This window comes from Aristolochia californica, unplaced genomic scaffold, assembly GCF_029961685.1.
Source record: "Aristolochia californica isolate CCGP_79_NKW_82.1479 unplaced genomic scaffold, dmAriCali1.0.hap1 SCAF_4, whole genome shotgun sequence".
Classification (NCBI taxonomy): Eukaryota; Viridiplantae; Streptophyta; class Magnoliopsida; order Piperales; family Aristolochiaceae; genus Aristolochia; species Aristolochia californica.
Window position 1 is genome coordinate 46,904,399 of NW_027182103.1, and position 18,556 is coordinate 46,922,954.

An 18,556-nucleotide genomic window follows, 5' to 3' on the forward strand; every position below is an offset into this window, starting at 1 on the left:
TGATTGAAATTGTAAAAGCTTCTACTAAAAGGAGATTCTTTAAAAAAAAAAAAAAATTTTTTTTTTTTAAAAAAACTGTGTTTGAATTTTAAGAGCTTACAGGCATCCACACCTTCTAGTGTGCCTGAATATCATATGCATTTCCTGAGGCATATTGTTTCAGGCAAATGAGTAGAGATTTCTGTACCATCTGAAGGGGGGTTTGGGGTGTGTTGTTGTAAAATGGGTAAGTACATACTGCGAGCTTTATCTCCTAGCGCCGAATGCCTATTAAAAGGCAACTTAGTTTAAGAAAAATTACTTTGATAGAACTGTTCTAGGATGAACTATGTGATTATGATTCAAGTTGAAGTTTCCTGAGGGAACTAGCTGCAGACAAGAACTCACTTATAGCAGCTGGTTAAGAAAAAGCTTAATTATTATTTACTTGCTGGGTTTACGTTATCATTTAAGCATTTTTCAGTTATCCGTGAAGCTGTTGCTGTGTTATGTCGTCTCTGTATGCTGGTGGCGGGTGCTGCTCCCATTCTGCCCACCGCATAGTTGGGTATGCCGCCATGATCAACGCATGAGAGGATAATAGAGAAATGTAAGTTTGTTGAAAGAACCTGCTTCCCTGGTGATAAGCACTTGTAAGTGTCGAAATGGCTTGTGATATGATGTCATACGAAAGTCCGCCATTGGATTTATCGAGAGAGTTTCTAATTACCAATGGATTTAGCAAATGTCGAAACTAGCGTGGATGGAGATCGTAATGAGGATAAAGGAGATTATATATGCGAGTCGGATCGAGTGAGATAGTTTGAAGTTCGATCTACCATCTATACTACATTACACGGCTGGAGGACAGAACTACGACCAAAAGTAGAAACAGATAAACGGGTAATAAACGGCTCGAGAGCTTGCAAGGTCTGCTTCTGGGGGTTGGTGGCACTGGGTTGGTGTTGTTCTTCTGCTGCTAATCGAATAAATTACTGCCTGCTTGCTTCTCGGTTCTCTCTCCCCCCTCTCTGTTTGTCTTCACTGTATTTTCTCAGAAAGGTTAACAAAAGCAGAGTGAATGTCTTCTTCCATGGATCCCAATCCCAAGGTTCAAGAAGACCCAATTCGAGAAGTAGAAGAAGAAGCCGAAGTCACCACCTTGGCCTCTTTTAAACCCTCTCCCCTTCTCTCTACGGCCTCCATTTCTCTCTCCCTCTCCCATCTACTCCTCCCTCTGAAGCCTGCCAGTTCTCTCCTCTCTCTTCCATCCTGCAAGCTTAAAATCCCATCTCAAATCTCTTCGCTCTCCCATATTTCTCTCTCCGCCTCTTCCGCTCCTTCCAAATCATCCATCAAGTCAACTATCTCTGCTGTACCTCTTCAGTCTCCTCTCTTCAGCCGCTCACGCCGTTCGCCTGACCCCTCCAATCCATTCGGCCTCCGACGCGCTACTGTCTTCTGGTTCCGCAATGACCTTCGCCTTCATGACAATGAGGCCCTCAGCGCCGCCCTCAACGACTCCCTCTCCGTCCTCCCCGTTTACTGCTTTGACCCCAGGGACTACGGCAAATCTTCATCCGGCTTCGACAAGACTGGACCTTATCGCGCTACCTTCCTCATCCAATCCGTCTCCGACCTACGCAGGAATCTTCAGTCTCGTGGTTCCGACCTCGTCGTCCGAACAGGTAAGCCTGAATCCGTCCTTCTTGAATTGGCTAAAGCCGTCGGGGCCGAAGCTGTTTACGTACACAGGGAGGTGACGCATGATGAGGTCAGGGCTGAGGAGAGGATTGAGGAGGTTATGAAGGAGGAAGGAATAGAGACTAAGTACTTTTGGGGGAGTACGCTATATCATATTGACGATTTGCCGTTTAAGGTGGAGGATATGCCGTCTAATTATGGCGGGTTTAGGGAGAGGTTACAGGGCTTGGAGGTTAGGAAGACGATTAAAGCTTCGGATCAGTTGAAGGGGTTGCCGGCCAAGGGGGATGTTGATGTCGGGGAGATTCCGAGCTTGGTCGATCTTGGGCTTAGCCCAACTGCCACCATGCCTCAGGTCTGAAGCTTCTTCAAAATTTGTCTTCTCTTATGCTTTGTGTGATCCTGCAGTTTTTTAATCTACTTTCTTTGTTGTCAATTTGAAAATAGAATGAGGTCAATCGGCAACTTTACAGTGTGATTTTAAGCATCAGTTCAGAGTAATCAACTGGTCATTTAGCTTTAACAAATTTTGTCTTCATAGTTTCCTATATAGTTCTTGCATTATCTCTATAGATGGTTTGTGGATTTAAAGGCATAGTCTTCTTGCAAGACCAAAGTGTTTTTATGAAAGCTACAAATACTTCCCAGTGCAGCTTATATTTGACTGTCTAAAGAAAAATGCATAGACAAGTGAAGAACTTATGCATGGGAGGTTTCTGAGTCATTCCAGTTAGTCTTCTTAGGAACGAAATGCCTCTTTCAAATTCAGTATTTCCATATTTTATGAAGTTCCAGAATGTGAGATTAACACTGCCAGTTGTTTTGTTGTTTTATTTATTCTAACTGCCAATTGGATTTATCTGTTGTGTTTTATAAACCTTACCATAATTATGGTGACGCTCTGTTCATAGTTTCTGGTTTGTCCAATCTGATTTAGAATGAGAGTTTGTAAGGCTTCTTTGAGAGTTTATAAGACTTCTATTGTGGCTGATTTGGATCAATTACTGAGACTTGGTGTGTGTTGTTTTGACTCTCTTGGATTAGTGGGAAAACTGAGTAGTTTTTGGAAAGCTAAGATGCTGAACAATATTAAGCCGACTAATTGAGTTTTGCCAGCTTGGTATTGAACTCTGCCTATTCAAGTTAACATGAGAGACTCAGCTGGCTCATTTGGTTAGGAAAAGCTTCCCATTGTGTCTAACATATTAGCATTTTTATATGTTTGTGTAACAAGATGTTAGGATACTTGTGGATAATCTTATATGTTGTAAGATTTTAAGAACTAAAATTAGATGCATGATTTATGATTGCGGAATGGGCCTCTGGTTCAACAGCCAGGGGGGGAAAGGAGGGGGTTCTAGGGTGAAGTCTTCTGTTGAAAGGGGAGAGGGGCACAATCAACATCCAAAAAACAAAAAAAATGCATAGATTGCAGTTTTTTTAAATATTTCATAAAATGATTTTTATATTCAATAAATTTGATGATATTTATAGTATTTATCTTTTCATGAATATGTTGTGTTTATTATGTGTCTATAAATTTATGTACCGTGTCTGTGAGTAACTTTGTAGCATCATAATTTTGCAACTTGGTCAAGGCTCTCGAGTCTCCTTATCGGCTCTGTTTGATAGGCAACTTTAGTGACTTGAGTTTCTTTGGTTTTAGTCCATAGACATGGCAGGACAAGACTAGTATTATACAGGTTAATGGCTGACAACACAGTACTTGCCATTAAAAGGGCTGAAAGTTTTTTGATTAACTTTTATTTGTGACCAAAACAGTTGGTGATGGTAAGTCTTTGATAGAATGTAAGGTTTCAGTTGTCCTAATAAATTGCATGAGGGTGAAGAAGGGGGTCACTTTTGCACAATATGGACCAACATTAAAGATATTTTTTGCATCTTCCGTTGGCTCCAGCCGGTTGTGAGACTAGAAGCAAGAGTATGGGTGTACTCATGAAGCTGCAATTATTTGTATACTATTGAGTTATTTAATTAAACACCATTGGATGCTATTGAATTTTTTAGTTGTATTTCACTTATGTTGACTTTTGAGCGGTCCTGTCGATAGATTGGTGAAGTACGCTGGCACTAAAATACAATGTCAGTACTTACATTTCAAGGGAGAGAAAAGAATGAAAAGTTTAGTACCTAATTGTAATCCTGTTCAAGCTGTATGATGTCTATAGTCTGCTTTTTTTTTAAAAAGATGTCTGTAGTCTGATTGACACTTGCACTGCACCAGAGCTGAAAGAGATCAGCCTTTGGAATGTCTAACTTGCTGAAGAAGATGAGATTCTGTGGTAGATGATAGGCTCTTTTTTATAACAATGAGTAAAATTCCATTGAGATGGCTCTGAGGGAGGAGAGGTACAGCTAGGAAAAAAAAAAGATGCTAATTAACCACAGAAAAAATAAAGAAAAACTTGTAGGGAATGAGATAATTATGCAGTTTATCTATGACTCCCTTCCCTTTCTGGGGAATGAGACAATTTCCTACATTTTTTGAGAAAGTCATTTGGTTGGCACTTGTGAACGGTGCAAGTTGATAGATTCCTGGTATATTAGTACCTGAAACATCCTGTTCTAGGGAATTTGAAATTTTATCAAAGTAACCTGTTTCACTTTTCAAGGGCCAGCAGTCAGTATGTGGTGTGGAATAGTTAGTTGTTGGCCAAACTGAAAAACACTGCATTCTCGTCCAGGTTCCAATTGTTGATTTTTATCAAGAAAATCTCTGCATGCCAATACATGATGTTGTATACAATGGAATTTGTGCACTAACCATCCTTCTTTGTGAATCGCTCTCAGATGGTGTGATGCTCATTTTTATTGTAGGCATCAGAACAAATTTCCTGTATCTTGGGTCAATGCTCCACTAAGAGAAACCAACATGCAGATGTTCATCCCTATATCCACTAGTATTTATGGGATATCAATGGGCTGAACCAAAAAGAAGATAGATTACCGAAGGAAGAATGTTCACTCTAGGTTGATCTACATTTTTTAGAGAATGTGTGGAAGGTATGGAAAGGTAGGGATATATAACCTTGTATGCCCACGCTAAGGTTAAGATGGAGGATATTGCCATGCCACCTTTGCTCACTTTTCTTTCATTTTATGCATAAATAGGGTTATTCACCTTCTCTAGGTATTGTGGATTCCACCTGAACATTTCCTATGTAAGAGTTTGGTTTGGGCACTCTCTAGGAAATGTCTCTCTGAACATTCCTTGTGCATTAACAAGGTTAGGGGTGGCAACGGGCTGAGCTGAGTTCGAACCATGATATGCTTGAGTTTGGCTCAGACTAATATCACCACGTTCTTCCTCGAGCTTGAGCTTGAACTCGAATTCATGCCTATACATGACATGGAGTTTGGTTTGAACAAAATACCTTGAGTTCAAGCTACTTGACCATGGGAAAGAAAGTAGGAATTTAGAAGAGGCAATCGTCCCCCTATCTCTTTAACAGGGGCAGCTCCTAGATTCAAGATTTGTGAAGAGGAAGAATTAAGAAAAAGATGTAAAAAGGGGAGATAATATAAGAAAGAAGAGAAGAGGGAAAGAGGAAGAGGCGTATCATGGCAGTCTCTCCTTGGTGCAAGTCACATTCTCAAGTCTATAGCTTTTCCATTTTAAAAAATCTAATACTTCTTGTGTACCTCCAGCAAAACATTGTTATCATAATCAGGTCGCACAGTGCAGTGGGCATCGCCAGCCACTGTGGTGTCTTCCTCCAACTCTTGCTTGTTACTTCCATATAATGGTTGACTCTGGGGGATAGGGATGATGAAGGTTGAAGAAGATAACATCAGAGAAAATGAAGTCATATAAAAAGGAGAGAAGCATTAAATACGTTAGAGAAAAGAATAAAAAATGGAGAGAATTGTATTCTAATAGGCATTTAATGCGAAATCGGTGAAATCAGAACAGGGATATTTGAAACTTGGAAGTTGACACGAGCTCTGAGCCAAACTCAATCATGTTGGAGTTTGGCTTATTCCAATTGACGAGCTGGGTTAAGAAACCCAGTCATTTTAAAGTTTCGGACTCAACTCTAGTTTGGTTAAAAACTAAGCCAAACCGAGTTAATACTAAATGAACTTGAACTGTTGGCGAACCGGCTTTGCTCTTTGCCATCCCTAACGGGGCCTTCTCTTTTCTCATCTTTGTTAAAAAAGTTGCAGCTTAAGTCCCTTGGTCGTCCATACTTGGTAACTACTGCATTATTTCTACTAATAACCAGATGATTAATTGTTTATTTTTTTTATACTACCCAAAAATTATTTGCTTAGTGTTAGTATTGGATTGATTCCTCCCAAAATGACTAGTTAAAGTTAAGAGACCTTTTCGAGGATAGGATATTTTCATTGTCCAAACCAGTGTGGGATGGGCTCCTGCTCTCAGACAACTAGTTTGAGACATGAAGCACATGTAGAACTATGACCGGTGGACTTCTTTACTTACCAATACTTTGCAACCATTTATTTAAAACTTCATTTGATTTTCATTTCTGCTTGTGATTTTGTTTTTGTCTTAAATGCTTATGTGACTTATGTATGATGTGATGTTGGCTAGGGGGGAAAACCTGCTGCAAATGCTTCTCTTGTGGGGGGTGAAACTGAGGCACTGCAGAGACTACAGAAGTTTGCTGCTGAGTACCGGGCTCAGCCGAACAAATTAGAGAATTTTGGAGATAATATCTATGGTGCAAACTTTTCATGCAAAATTTCACCATGGCTAGCCATGGGGTGTCTATCTCCACGTTTCATGTTTGACGAGTTAAAGAAATCTGTGAACAGGTATCTGCTCGGCTTTATTTTTTTCCTTTTGCCTCCACTCCTTGTTTTTTAGTGAGGATTCTCTCATCTGTTTTTTTTTTTTTTTTTCTATTTTCCGGTTACTTAGCCTTGTAATGTGGGTCTCAAAAATTTTCTCTGTAGAACCATATCTGCTTCCTCGGGTCAGAAGCGTGATGGTCCAAAAGCTGACAATGGGATGAATTGGCTGATGTTTGAGTTGTTATGGAGGGATTTCTTTAGGTATGTTCAATCTCATAAGATTGAAATAATAATAAATACAGTGACAATAACAACAGGTGTTGTTGGTAGATCTTTCAGTTTCTTTTTTAGTTAGTTTTTCTCTGTGCATTCCTTAAATAGCCTACTACTAGCAGTAAGAGAGTATAACTGGAATTAGGATTCATGTTGTCAACCCAAACATTTGGCAGATGGGTTTGGTAAAGAAATGTATGAACTCCTTGGATGTGCCCAGCTGTCCATTCTTAGGAATGTGGATGGCTCACATTGCATTCATTCAGTAGTGGTCCATGAAAGAAGAGGTTGTTACTTTGATTTTACCATAACAACTTTTAATTTCAGTATCAGTTTAATCACTTCTGAGAAGATTTTATTAATAATCATGCTGATCTAATGGGTTTTAGTTAGAGAACTGAAAATCAAAGTTTAATCAATAGCTTCTCATTCCTCTCCCAGGAGTTCCTCTTATTGTAATTATCTCATTGTTATAAAAGATAAAAGAAAAAAAACTTTCTGACTTGAGTAAATAGCCTCCTTGTTCAAAATCTAGATGATATTGAAAAATGATTGCTTAGTCTTCCTCAAGGCTTTGCCTGCAACATTTGATAACTAACTGATGAGAAGAGAGGAGGAGGCTACAATGCTTGTAATTTGTTGCATCCCCGTTCATTCCACCTTTTGAAACTGTTAGAGTTTTTTATCCTCGGCTTATCACATGAGCTTTTAGGATGTTGCTCAGAAGAACCTGGTTACAATCCAATGGATATAAAACATGTGTTTTGTACTGTTTCTCCCCTTTCAGGTTCATTACCAAGAAATACAGCTCTGCCAAGAGGAAGGTCGATGTGGCTCCAGCTACTGCTTGCACTGGTGCTCTCGCTTAAAAACATGAAGTGTAATCTTCTGATGAAGTAGGCTTTCCGAGTTTTAATGTGCAGCTGGTGGTGTTCTCCATGTCTGCTTCACTTTTGTGACCACCATTCCTCAGAAATGTTTGACTTATCAACATCTTTGATGGTGTCCAATTTGGTTTATAATCTTCAGACAGAATGTGGGATTTTGTGGAGGCAATCAGAGATCCTGTGAGAAGTTGAATCAAAGGATGAGAAAATGGAAAGCGATAGTAAATCCTAATACTGTTCTTCATTATTATTCCCTTGTTTACTACCAACATTTGGCAAATTTCAGCAGTCTCATGGAGTGAAATGGACGCGCTCTTAGTTGTAAGACACCACATAGACCTTCATTCATGTACTTGGTGGTTCGATGGTGGTGATGTTCATAAAAGCATATCATCAATCATGTGCAGTCATGTTTACTAACTAGGCGTTGTTATGGATTCGCCCAAACATTATCTGCTTCATTAGACATGGTTCGTTGTCAAAGGTGGCAGCCAAATGCACCTTTGGTGCTTGACGCCTGTCTTGATAGCCAAACCAACCAAAAAAAGCCACATTTTTAATGGGGGCGGCTCTGCCATGTTTTAACCTGTTTGCGTCTGATTGGCGTCACTCGTCCATCATCGTACACCGAGATCTGAATGTTGAAGCTTATCGCTTGCCCATCAACATGTTCTGTCTTGTAAAGTTGAATGATCTCCGCATCATACGAAACTTTTTCCCTCTTTTCTCGTCAGAAAGAGTCTGCTGGAGAAGACTGGCATACACGAGGTAAAAATCAAGCTTGCCCAAAGCGAAAGTTGGTTTGCTACAGTAAGGACGGGATTGCAAGCGAGAGGATCAGTGAATTGGATAATGGGGAGGAGAAATTTGTGGAAGTCATTGTCTTCCTTGATGGGTAGAAGAGGACAGAAGGAGAGTGAGAAATGAGACTAACCCATTATTTAATAAATTTGTGGACTACTTTAGACGGTAGTGCCTCTGCCCTTTTAACATATGGTGATATGATATGACGGCCACCACTTCTCCGTATCTCTCGTGAACAGATCTTGGTCTAATCTTCCTCTGCTCATTCATCCATTAAACTCCATGACAACAGTGCGGCGGTGGTGGTGGTGGTGGTTGTGGCTGTGGGTGAACCCCCCTTTTCCATGGCTCTTTCGTTCTCAGTTTCGAAAAGAAGTTAAAAATCAAACCACAATCAACTCTCAAAAAAGGAAACGGAACCCGTATTCAACTCTGCCAACAGGGACGGTCATTTTACGAAGTTGACTGCGGCCTCTTCAAGCACTCATTGTTAAGCAGACAAACCAGGCATTCAAGGAAAATGCTCCACAGATGGAGGGCTACTGTAACAAGATGGTAGTTCTGGTTCTGAGTAATATAAACTAGATCAGACTTCTTTCAGAAGTTATAATGCATGTCTTACGTAAGAGATTCTCGCGAAAATAAGGAAACTGCTGTTACACTTTGGATTGATGTACTGCTTTGCGGAGGATTCTCCAAATGCATAATAAGAATAGGAGGTGATAACAACTGGAACCACTGATATACTGCAAGGAAATTACACTAAGCAGTGACAGTAATCGCTACTGTGAAAGCTGGGGATTAAGGATTTAACTATACGCATTGGGAGGTATCTATTCTCGAACAAATGTTTTGAGAAGATTAAGCATTAGGGCCCTCTGTTGTTCCTTTTAACGACAATGTGACGTTCAGCTTGTTTTGTTTTTAGTAGGCTCATCAATACAATCTTAATTCAATGCAACGACCATCATTGCTGCTAATATTTTGTCTCCAAGGGGATGTTTAATTTAATTTCTGCTGCAATCTATGCTGTTTCTAAACTATATGCCCCAGAAGAAAAGTCCAATGGCTCTCTGCCTAGTGCTTCCACTAATGATTCGCCTGACTCCACCCAGACGATGCTTTCATTTGTCTCATGGTATCAACTCTCTGTTTGAAACTTATCTCTCTATCTTTGTCTTCGTTTTGCTCGGGAAACCAGAAAAAGTTCGATTTAGCATTTGGCCAAGTGTCCAAGTACAAGGGTTTACTGGAAAAAAAATGAATGGTAGGCTTTTTTTTTTTTTTTTTATGTGAAAAAATCTTATCCGTTGTTCTACTGTCTGCAATTCTTCACCATCTGGTCAAATATAAAGAGTGAACAATTTTCAAAAGTCACTTTAGCTAGGTAGTCTTGAATCATAGAAGAGAAAGATGCAAGTAAAACAAGCTGTCATACAACAGGTATGGAGGACATCAATTGCCATGCCAAGTGCGGTGTTCCTCTTAATGTGATCTCAAAGTGGGGGAGAAGAAGCTCTTAATGGCTGTGGGGTTTGAGTGAGTGGAATTGAACCCACAACAAGGAGTTTGAACCATGCAAGCAGTTCAAATTTTCAACATCCATTAACAGGGATTTGTTTTTTGTGGCTTTAAGTTTTTTTTTTTCTCTAATGGAACTGAAGTTGGTGATAGTTGACTTTGCAATGGTGGGTATTGGATTTCATCATTCTGGAAGCTCTTGAGTGGGTTGGACCATGAAAAAGCTTAGTTTCTTGGCCTTTCTGTCCCTGCCAAAGACAATATAAACACACCTTCGTCGTCTCCCTTTAAAGCCTGACATGCCAAGAAGAACTGCAGCAAGAACGAATAACATTAGCCATGAGCAAGTTCACTCCAGTTTTTGTGATCCTCCTCTTATTCTTCCATTACTCTTCCTTGGGTAAAAATCCATTTTTCATGTTTTCTGATGAGATTGTTTCCTTTTATCAGTGGCTTCGTTAACAACAAAATTTACTCTTCTGGTGCAGGACCGGTTGCAGCTAGCAGAGGAGCAAAACTCTCATACCCATTTCGCAAGGTAACATCTGAAATCAGTAAGGGTATGCTTAATCAGACTGTGTAGTTTGTGATGCAATTCATAACACATCACGGAGCATAAATATGATAACCCACATGGATCTCTGATAACTAGTCTTTTATAATCAGCAGTGTTGAAGGGTATGCTTTGTCTATAATGGTGTACATCGTGCATGCAGTGCATGGCCATGTATATACACTTGCAGAAGATCATGTTTCTTTTTCTGTTCACTGAGTTCTGTAAATGGACTGCATGCAGATGACGGTGAGAAGGCTTGAGACCGAGATTCTGGGGCGTGATTATGACGACCCAGGTCCCAACCCCAAGCATGAACCTAGGAAAGGAAAGCCTGGTGGTGGCAGGCAATAGAGCTCAACGTTTTCACTACTATGAATAATCTCACTCTCTCTCTCTCTATCTATCTATCTCTATCCCTGTGCGTTCATGTATCTTCATGAGCTACTATAGATCATACAAAAGAGGAGCTGGTAGTAGTGATGATCTATGTAACTTCTGGGCAGTAAAGAAATTTAAATTGAAAAAAATGGAATCTGGGTCAGCATATGTTCTTCAAAATCTTAAGAACTGACATAGACAGGCACACATGACCGAGCACTTTTGATTTTGCCACTGACTGAAGAGAGACATGGAGAGGAAGATATAATCCGGGGCAACCTCTGATCACCGAAAGAAATGGATTTTATTTAATATTAAAAAATTCCAAAGAACATATAAATCTGAGTGTTTTCAAAGACAAGTAAAGCTCCAAAAAGAGGAGGAAGAGAGGACGGCGTTTTCAGAAGATGGGCATAATTCAAAGATGACCCAAGCTTAATAAATCTAGGAATCTGATTGACGGCAGCAAAGGGATCGATCTTGCCCATCTAAAGTTGTCTTGTTGGTAGAATTAAGAAAAACAATCCATTGATAAGAGAAAGGTTCCATTGTTTGCTCCAGATTGGAGGAAAAGCTCAGCTTTTGGACCAATCAAAGTTTCCCCTATCTGCTTGATCTTCTTGGTTGGTCTAAATAATACAAGTAAATCTCTCCAGCTTGATCTCCAGACAATTAAAAAATGATGTTCAGAGGACAAAGGAACCTAAACTCAAGTCTATTAAATTTCTTAAGAGATTACGACGTTTACAAAGGCTCTACTTGAGACTTATTGATCGTTTTGCCCACATTTATGCCATATTGTGATACATCAAACCTCTCTGCAATTACATCTGATAGTATATACCTGGGGCTTCAAAGTAATACTCGTACGACTTGGAACATTTATCATACAGTAACTCTTAGTCCAAACAAAAAACCAAAAACTAGAATCAAAGAGATTTAATTTGATACCTAATTTCATAAAAAAAAAAAAAAATCATTCTTGAATTTGTTATGACCTCTTTATTTTCTTCTTTCTGAAGCTTGATGGTTGCCGATTCCAATGTGAATATCTTTTTGCATATAGATCAGATTGACATAAAATTTTCTCCTTATAAAACTAGACTTTGATAAATTTCATTAAAGTATAATATTTCTTCATAAAATGTACTTATTTGAGATAAATAATCTAATAGATTTCAGGCTATATAATCTGGCCGATTTTTTGGCTACTACGACCATTAACTCCTCCCTCTAGAAAACTAAGATTGAGAATTGGTTTAATAGGTAAGAAAATAAAGTTACATACTTATCTTTTGACATATAATTTTTCATATAAAGTCTCGTTCTAGATGGTATAAAAAATCTTGAAAGATGAAGCTTTCTTCTGTTGCTTGAATATCTCTTCCAGTCTGACCTTTGCTACTTCAAATATCGATTTTACTTTTTCAAGAACTCTAATTTCTAATTCTTTTTTATTTTAAAAGTAGACTTGAAGATCTTTCCTTCAATATATAATTTGTAATATGAAAAGTCCATTATAGAGGTGCAAAGGTCAAGAAAACAACGGGTACTAGAACTAAAGAGAAAAAAAATAGAATACAAACCTAAACTACTAGAGAGAAAAAATTCACTAACTTGATTTAATTTGAGTATAATGAGCTAAATAGAGGAAACAAGTGAAATCCAATTACAATGAAACTACCATTATCCCAGTTACACCCAAAGTTAAACACTAAAAGATAAGTCATAAAACAATTAAACAATTGAACAATTGAACATAAATAAAAGATTAGCTAAAACACCTTTAAGTTAGATTCTTCTATGAGACTCCAGTAAGACTTTACTATATTAATTTTGGCTCTGTGAGATTTCTTACTGTGAAAGTCATGTAAAACTCTTCTATATTTATTTTTTAATTAAAAAAATTACGATACATCTTGCTAGCACCTTTAGTATTTCTTAGCAATATATTTCATGTGCGAATAAAACATTTGTTCTCCATGGAGAATTTGAGACATCTTGGGTTTCTTAGTACATTCGAGTATAAGATTGAGATAAACAATTGTTAGCCCATGACATTGTTGGCACAAGCAGCTTGGGTCAGTTGAACTAAGCATGAATGTTTCTAGGATGATCAAGCAAGTTGGTCCTATAGGAGCGCATTCGATATATATGACCAATTCTATAGGAGTGTGCTTGATAAACTCAAGTAAAAGAGCAAAATAATAAAGAAAAACGAGATCATATTGAATATAACCATGGTAGTCTAACTCGGTGACTTGAGCTATATAAAGAAGGATCATGATGAGTTTTGAAGGTTCGACTTTTGGTTGAATACTAAACTGGTAAAAAAAAGTTTTCTTTCATGTTTTGGTAAGCATATTTCAACCATTTCTTACAATACTAGGCAGAATATCACAAAATTAATATGAAAACCATTAATGGATGTTTTCAAGTTATATAGACTAATACTATAGTTCAAATTGATGACCAAAAGAGTGATCTCTTAATTGATGACAAATGTACATAATTTAGTTACAACATCAACTGGATAGGAAACTATTTAGAATTGAGGGAGAATTTCTTAGAATAAATATTTATATTAACAGTATAGATATAATATCAATGTTATTATTTTTTTTCAGATTTTTAATAATGTTTAATAATTATTTTGAATTGCTCTGAGTTGTTCAAGTAATCTTGGCTTTAGACACTGGGAGATCATGGACTTCGGCTTTAGGCAAACCCGGATGTAACTGACTATTTGAACACGGTTGAAATTGTTAAGAAATTCACTCTTCTTTAATGAAATGGGCCCAAAAGTTTTAAATTTATGAAGAAGATTTTTTTATGAATGGGCAATTCCGTGCAACTAGTGAATCACTTTGAATCCTTTAAAGCCTACATCAGTGCCATTCTAAAAATGTGCCTAGTAGGTTATGTCCGGGTTAAAGCAATCCTTCACCAACATGTGGAATTTCCAGTAGAGGCTCTCTTCGTATAGTTGAGAGATCAATCGGTCTAGGCACTAACGTGATCTACCACAACGCCGAACGTAGGAGCATCCTCTGTCAAATTACACACTATGTTCTTAAATTTTATGTCAACATATGTACATGAAGGGCCCTAGAGCTATTCACAGAGAAAGAAATGATGATATCCATATCCCTATTGAGACAATACCCACAGTTGTAAAAGCTTGGCCTATTTCCAAGAAAACATTCTGCTGTTGTGGTTGTACCTGCTGCCAGTCCGTCTTCCTGAAAATTGGAAAAGAATGACAAAATAAACATAATGTGTTCAACCAAGCAGACAGCTCAATCATCTGGAGGAATCAGATTGAAACTATACGTTTGGTCTCTCTTCAGAAAATCATTCAGGAAAGTAAAAGACTAGTGGTTGAGTGCCTCCTGTAATTGAAGAATTACAGAGCTGAACCATCAGCTCGAGTCGGAGCAGTGCTGTGCATATTAGTAAGTTCAGCTCAGGGTACTCTTGAACCGTGTAGAGCCCATGCTCAACGGACAAGATTAGAAATATCTAGTTAATTGAAATGAAGTACATCAATGTTTTGCTCCGACTTGTCAGAGCCACTGACTGGGATGTTACTAAGTCATCCATTAGCGAATAATTAATAAGTTTGCAGGGTCAAGTTGGTAGGTAGAGAGTAAACCTGCCAATGGGAACATGTTCAAAGGCTGCAATTTTGACAGCACTAAATGTATATGAATGGCAACTCCAATACTCAACTATATGCTTTGCTTACTTTTCTCTCATCATGTAAAATCAAAGCAGGCTAGTAAGAAAGTGTCTTGTACATACCCCAAATCTGCCACAAGTATACTGACATTGTCTTGAGAATAACAGTCCTGAATCAAGTGAGTAGGTAAGAACTATTGCTTAAATAAATATTTATCATACCCCAATAAAAGAAATACAGTTCAGAAATGTATAGTACCAGAGCTGCTTGAGCCAGTGCTTCACAAGCTAACTGTAATTCAGACGTGGAATAGTCAATATATGAACTACGATATGATATGGATTAGAAAACAAAATATTACCTGAACATCTCCATGCTGACACAGCTGGTTTCTTACAAATGCTACTGCATCTGAGCTGAAATACCAAAGTAAATACATATCAGCTATCAAATATAATTCAGAAGCACAAAATTAACATATTTAGGGTTGCTATTTGAGTGTCAAGATCTCAGGGCCCAGACCTGCTCATATAATCCCATAGCCCGTCAGATGCTAGTAGTACAAATTCCACATCTGGTCCAAGGCCTACTTGATAAATATCTGGAATGGCGGTAACCAAGTCCCCACTGAACTTTACACTGGTTCAATATGGACACATTCAAGTAAACCACTTGTAGACCAAAGACCATGATTTCAATTCTATGATAAAGAAAGTAATTTTAAGCAGTCGGTAAAAAAATTTTACCGTGAAATAAATTTTTGGGTCCATCTCCCCGCTTCAACTCCTTTCTCCAACATCCTTTTGCAAAAAAAAAGATAAATAAAGTGAGATCTTATCCATCAGGCAGGGAAATTTTGCACAATTTGAAAAAGAGGAAAGAGAGAATACAAGGGACGAACTCATTCTTCTTTGTCTTGAATCGAGCATCCCCAAAAGCACGGGACACAGAGATGTCACCACAAATTCTCCCATTAACAATCTATAAGAAACAGACACAAGATTGAGATCTCCAAGTGAAAACTGTCCTAAAGAACCCAAAAAAAAAATATGTTCAAGTATAACTTAGAGATTGTCTATGTGAAGGAATAAACATGAACGAAGAAAATTTCAAAAATCTTAATTCAGAATTTTTAATCTGCTTTTAGAAGGAGAAAATCTGTGCAGAAGTGCAGGGAAACTTGAATAAATTAAGTGATAAAAATGCAGCAGAGCAGATGTCCGTTGTAAAATGCCGTTTCATTATTTAATCATCAGGAATAGAATCTAATCCAAAATGGAAATCCAAATTCTAAGAAGGAAATCCAGGCATCAGACCGATCTAAGGCAGCAGATAATGCAAAAACTATTACAGTGGTTTATCATGTCCACTATCTGAGGAATTCTTAAAGCTTTATTTGGAGAGCACATGCTGAATCTTTACCAAGTAAGCCACTAACTTACAATTCATAAAGCTATACCACTAGCCTTGGGCTGTTTAATTGCAAAGCCATAGCAGTAGTTTCTAAAGGCTTTGCTGGTCAATAATCAAAATCCTTCAGAAGTAAAGAGTAGAGGATAGGCCAACAAGACTCCAAGAAAGTAGACATTAGAAACAAGAACAAGAAAACACACCCATCCACCTGCTTCTCTGATCCGCCTAATTTCTGAAAGAGAAGCTTTGTTGTTCCCATAAGGTCGATGTGGACTGGTCAAAACTTCAGCTTTCCCAGAACGGGATATGGCCTGTGCATTAGAATGCAAACTTTATCCATAAATTTGACGGCAGCAAAAGGACCCTTCTCATTAGGAGAATCATTGTGCACAACACAAATTTGCACAGAGATCGAAGAAGTTGGATTTATACCACACATGAGTCACCAACATGTGAAATTATCATCAAGTCATCTCCAACAAACACAGCTGTGGCTGTTGCGCCTGATTCATCGTTGTTTCCCTTCTCTTCAAGCCTGCATAAAACCCAAAAATGAGATTTGATGAATGACGCTGCCAACGGACATGCAGTGGGTGACTAGATCACACAACTTAGGATATAGAAGTAGCCAATTTTACAAATGGCATGCTTAGATACATCCAACAGTCACACAGTCCAAAAGTGGAATAGACAGGATCAAGAATCTCCCTTCCAGGATAGTTTAGTTATCTAATAACTGAACTAAATATTAAGCACTGAAATAGAACTAAATCGCATTGGGGAATAAGATTTCTCGATAAAAAATTTCAGCTATTCCCCATCAAGGTTGGACACTTCAACTGCCTGGTGTAGACAAAGTTGAGCTCTTTAGCTTTGTTGAGTTATAATAATTCATCTCTAACTGGTAAAAATATCTAAGCAGCATGTTGAATGCATTGACTGAATTGATAGGTGCATCTAGGATGTCCAGATTGAACAGATTCAATTGAACAATTGTTTACATAATTGGATAAAGCGGTAGCTTACCAAGTCAATAATTTTGTATCAGCACTTGCAAATGCCTTTTGTAAAGCCTCAGTTATGGCATTAAAGTCTCTACCACTCAACAATAATCCCCGCTGTAAAGCCTCAACACATTCTCTGTATAGTTCATTCCTGCAGCAGCAGATGATGAAGGAAATGAAAACCTCGAATGAAGTGATGCTGGCTAGATTATGTCTATCATACCGCAACTACTTAGTATATTCTCCAATTCACATAAAGACCAGAGATAATGCCTACAGTTTTTTTTTTTTGTGGGTAAAAGGCCTTTGCCCCTACACTAAATATTAAGAAATAACGATGCCAACTTGAGATCACTAAACACCGCATACCTTGTATTTAAATGCCAACATTTTTTTCTACAACAAAATGATGTTAATTTGCGACGCGCGGAAACTCCAAGATTTTAACTACTCTATAAAAGGCACAAACTGTGGAGTACTAACTTCATATGGATTAAACCATTAAATGGAGACCATTCGCACAAATACATATGCTCCATATGTTCTTCCAGTTTGACTCTGGACAAAGAAATATGTTGTTCTTCTTCCGCCTAGCGATATTCTTAGTCCAAATAATAGGACGGGAGGAAAGTTTTTCCAGAATATTAGGAATCCAAGTAGTGTCCCAGAAATAAATTAGAGAAAAATATTCACCTGAGAAATTGGACAGAAGAGAAACCGGCGTGGCCATCAAAGACAGCAGCGAAGGTGAATCCGTTAAGGTTGTCAGAACGGAGAAGGAAATCGTCCTCCATCTCGGAGCGTGAACCTTGTAATTTACTCGACCCCCAGCGTATGGTCGCAACTCCTGTAGAGTCCGAGGGCGAGGGAGCATCAATTGCGATGGCTTTGGGCTTGATCTTCTTCTTGGAAGTGGTCAGATTGCTTGTGCAGCTGCTTCTGACAAGGAACTTCTGCAGCTGCTGGCTCAGCAACGCCATTGAAGAGCTGGCGAGGGGCTCGTTTGGAGCTACTGAACTAAGGGCGAGTGCAGCCTTGAAAAGATAAGAGAGCAACTCCTGCCTCAACCGTTTCCAACGGTTTGGATTTTTTCTGGATTTTCGACCGGCACATAAAGCAGATATTGATTTGGCGCTGTTGCTTGGCTCATTCACTGTTGAGACCCGTAGGCCACAGCTAAAAGCGACCATGATCGGTGGCTTGATCAGGACTCAGCTCTCGTAGATTCTTCAACCCATGAAAAATGGGCCGACGAGGTTCATGGGACACCGTCTCAGAGTCGTAGATTGGGTTCCACTGGCTTCCTGCTTGTCCGTCACAGTTGGTAGCTTTTCATTTTGTCCCCTAAAATCCAAGCCATGGGTACCTGGATTTTTAAATTTATGACGCAAATTTGATATTGGAGATTTAGATGTTAATGTTTCAGCAACCTACACAGCAAATAATCACCGGAGTACGTAACATTTATCACAAGCTTCATCTAAATCTTTCATATTGCCAAAGCAAAAAAAAAACTGCCTGGAAAATTTTGGCCCGCCGTCGTACCTGCCAATAGTTAACACGCTTAATGGGG

General features: G+C 38.6%; 2 protein-coding genes and 1 long non-coding RNA gene across 4 annotated transcripts; 2 read left to right on the plus strand and 1 right to left on the minus strand.

Annotated features, from left to right (window-relative positions):
* Positions 1–503: 503 nt before the first annotated feature.
* Positions 504–7,875, plus strand: LOC137963822 (blue-light photoreceptor PHR2-like). 2 transcript variants are annotated; one of them, XM_068811027.1, is made up of 4 exons: positions 506–2,038; positions 6,263–6,486; positions 6,628–6,726; positions 7,526–7,875. In XM_068811027.1, exons 1-4 carry the CDS (start codon positions 1,061–1,063, stop codon positions 7,605–7,607), a joined length of 1,383 nt encoding a protein of 460 aa, XP_068667128.1. In that variant the 5' UTR covers positions 506–1,060; the 3' UTR covers positions 7,608–7,875. The 2 variants fall into 2 exon arrangements, with proteins under 2 accessions (XP_068667129.1, XP_068667128.1); XM_068811028.1 differs by lacking the exon at positions 6,628–6,726 and having other exon boundaries at positions 504–2,038.
* Positions 7,876–10,258: 2,383 nt separating this feature from the next.
* On the plus strand, positions 10,259–11,037 carry LOC137961896 (uncharacterized). Its single transcript, XR_011115093.1, has 3 exons — positions 10,259–10,350; positions 10,439–10,488; positions 10,747–11,037. It is a non-coding gene; the product is annotated as an uncharacterized lncRNA (long non-coding RNA).
* Positions 11,038–13,935: 2,898 nt separating this feature from the next.
* LOC137962905 (protein phosphatase 2C 57-like) lies at positions 13,936–18,183 on the minus strand. Its single transcript, XM_068810031.1, has 11 exons — positions 17,677–18,183; positions 17,006–17,134; positions 16,412–16,514; positions 16,180–16,290; positions 15,468–15,547; positions 15,313–15,366; positions 15,089–15,205; positions 14,928–14,982; positions 14,825–14,857; positions 14,689–14,735; positions 13,936–14,126 (listed from the first exon to the last, which is right to left on the minus strand). The coding sequence occupies exons 1-11, from the start codon at positions 18,171–18,173 to the stop codon at positions 14,003–14,005; spliced, it is 1,350 nt and encodes a 449-aa protein (XP_068666132.1). The 5' UTR covers positions 18,174–18,183; the 3' UTR covers positions 13,936–14,002.
* Between the last annotated feature and the right edge of the window lie 373 nt (positions 18,184–18,556).

Bases quoted from the DNA above. Each gene is read 5' to 3' on its own strand.
- LOC137963822 (XM_068811027.1), top strand. From the start codon at position 1,061: ATGTCTTCTTCCATGGATCCCAATCCCAAGGTTCAAGAAGACCCAATT. The intron at 2,039-6,262 runs GTCTGAAGCTTC...GATGTTGGCTAG, and splicing joins CAACTGCCACCATGCCTCAG to GGGGGAAAACCTGCTGCAAA. The intron at 6,487-6,627 runs GTATCTGCTCGG...TTTTCTCTGTAG, and splicing joins TTAAAGAAATCTGTGAACAG to AACCATATCTGCTTCCTCGG.
- LOC137962905 (XM_068810031.1), bottom strand. From the start codon at position 18,173: ATGGTCGCTTTTAGCTGTGGCCTACGGGTCTCAACAGTGAATGAGCCA. The intron at 17,135-17,676 runs GTGAATATTTTT...CTGCTGCTGCAG, and splicing joins TCTTCTGTCCAATTTCTCAG to GAATGAACTATACAGAGAAT. The intron at 14,858-14,927 runs GTAATATTTTGT...TCTGAATTACAG, and splicing joins GTCAGCATGGAGATGTTCAG to TTAGCTTGTGAAGCACTGGC.